At 62.3% G+C, this 804-nt stretch overlaps 1 protein-coding gene across 1 annotated transcript; it reads left to right on the top strand.

Annotated features, from left to right (window-relative positions):
- Nucleotides 1-225: 225 nt before the first annotated feature.
- GGTG_14444 (hypothetical protein) lies at nucleotides 226-710 on the top strand (the record flags this gene model as incomplete). Its single annotated transcript, XM_009232369.1, has 2 exons — nucleotides 226-600; nucleotides 663-710. 2 exons carry the CDS (start codon nucleotides 226-228, stop codon nucleotides 708-710), a joined length of 423 nt encoding a protein of 140 aa, XP_009230633.1.
- Between the last annotated feature and the right edge of the window lie 94 nt (nucleotides 711-804).

The raw sequence follows: 804 nt of genomic DNA on the forward strand, positions 1-804 counted from the left end.
CGCCTTCTCGCCGAATGGGACAGGCGTCAGGGCCGCTCCGCGCATCGGGTGGCCATTGCGTACAACGAACAGCGTCGCACGGTTCCTTGCGGTAACTGCTATATGGCGGATCAGCTCCGGGGCGGTTCTCGCCACCCGTGCGACCTTGTATGCACGCCTGGCGCTACTGAGCTCGACCGGTGCTTCCAGTGCCAGCGCCGGGGTTGGGTTTGCGTTCCCCTACCGATGGAATTCCCATTTTCCATCGATCGGCAACTGCTGGAGAGCGTGCACTACCTGTCCTGGGGTCGTGACGGTATGGAGGCTTCGGATATGCGGCGGCAGGCTTTGCTCAACGCCATTTGCTGGGAGAACCACCATGGCGTCTCCCTCAGCACTCATCCCGACGCCCGCAATGGTCTCGCCATGCACACTGTCGTGGGCCCTGACGGAGTCAGGGTGGTTCACGATCCCGAATTCTGGGCGCGTCACCCTTGGGAGCTCGATCACAATCAGTATATGCTTCCCTCGCCTAGCCAGTTGCTTTGGATTGCTCGGCGCCACTATCTGGTTTCCCACGGCTACGAGTGGCAGCCGGGTCGCCCGCTCCCCGCTGGCTGGGTTAGCGCTGCTGCTAACCCTGACGAGTTCGACATGGTCAACGACCTTTTGAACAACTTCAGTCTGCCCCGAGTTCGCAATCGGGCTTCCATCCCCTCGCTGGAGCATGACCCTCGTCCGGTGCTGATCTGGCTGGTTGAGTCGGATAACCGCTCGCTCAGTGTCCGGGCCCCTCCCTCGCTGGACCACCATCGGCGCCGTCTC

This window comes from Gaeumannomyces tritici (genome assembly GCF_000145635.1).
Source record: "Gaeumannomyces tritici R3-111a-1 unplaced genomic scaffold supercont2.444, whole genome shotgun sequence".
NCBI lineage: Eukaryota > Fungi > Ascomycota > Sordariomycetes > Magnaporthales > Magnaporthaceae > Gaeumannomyces > Gaeumannomyces tritici.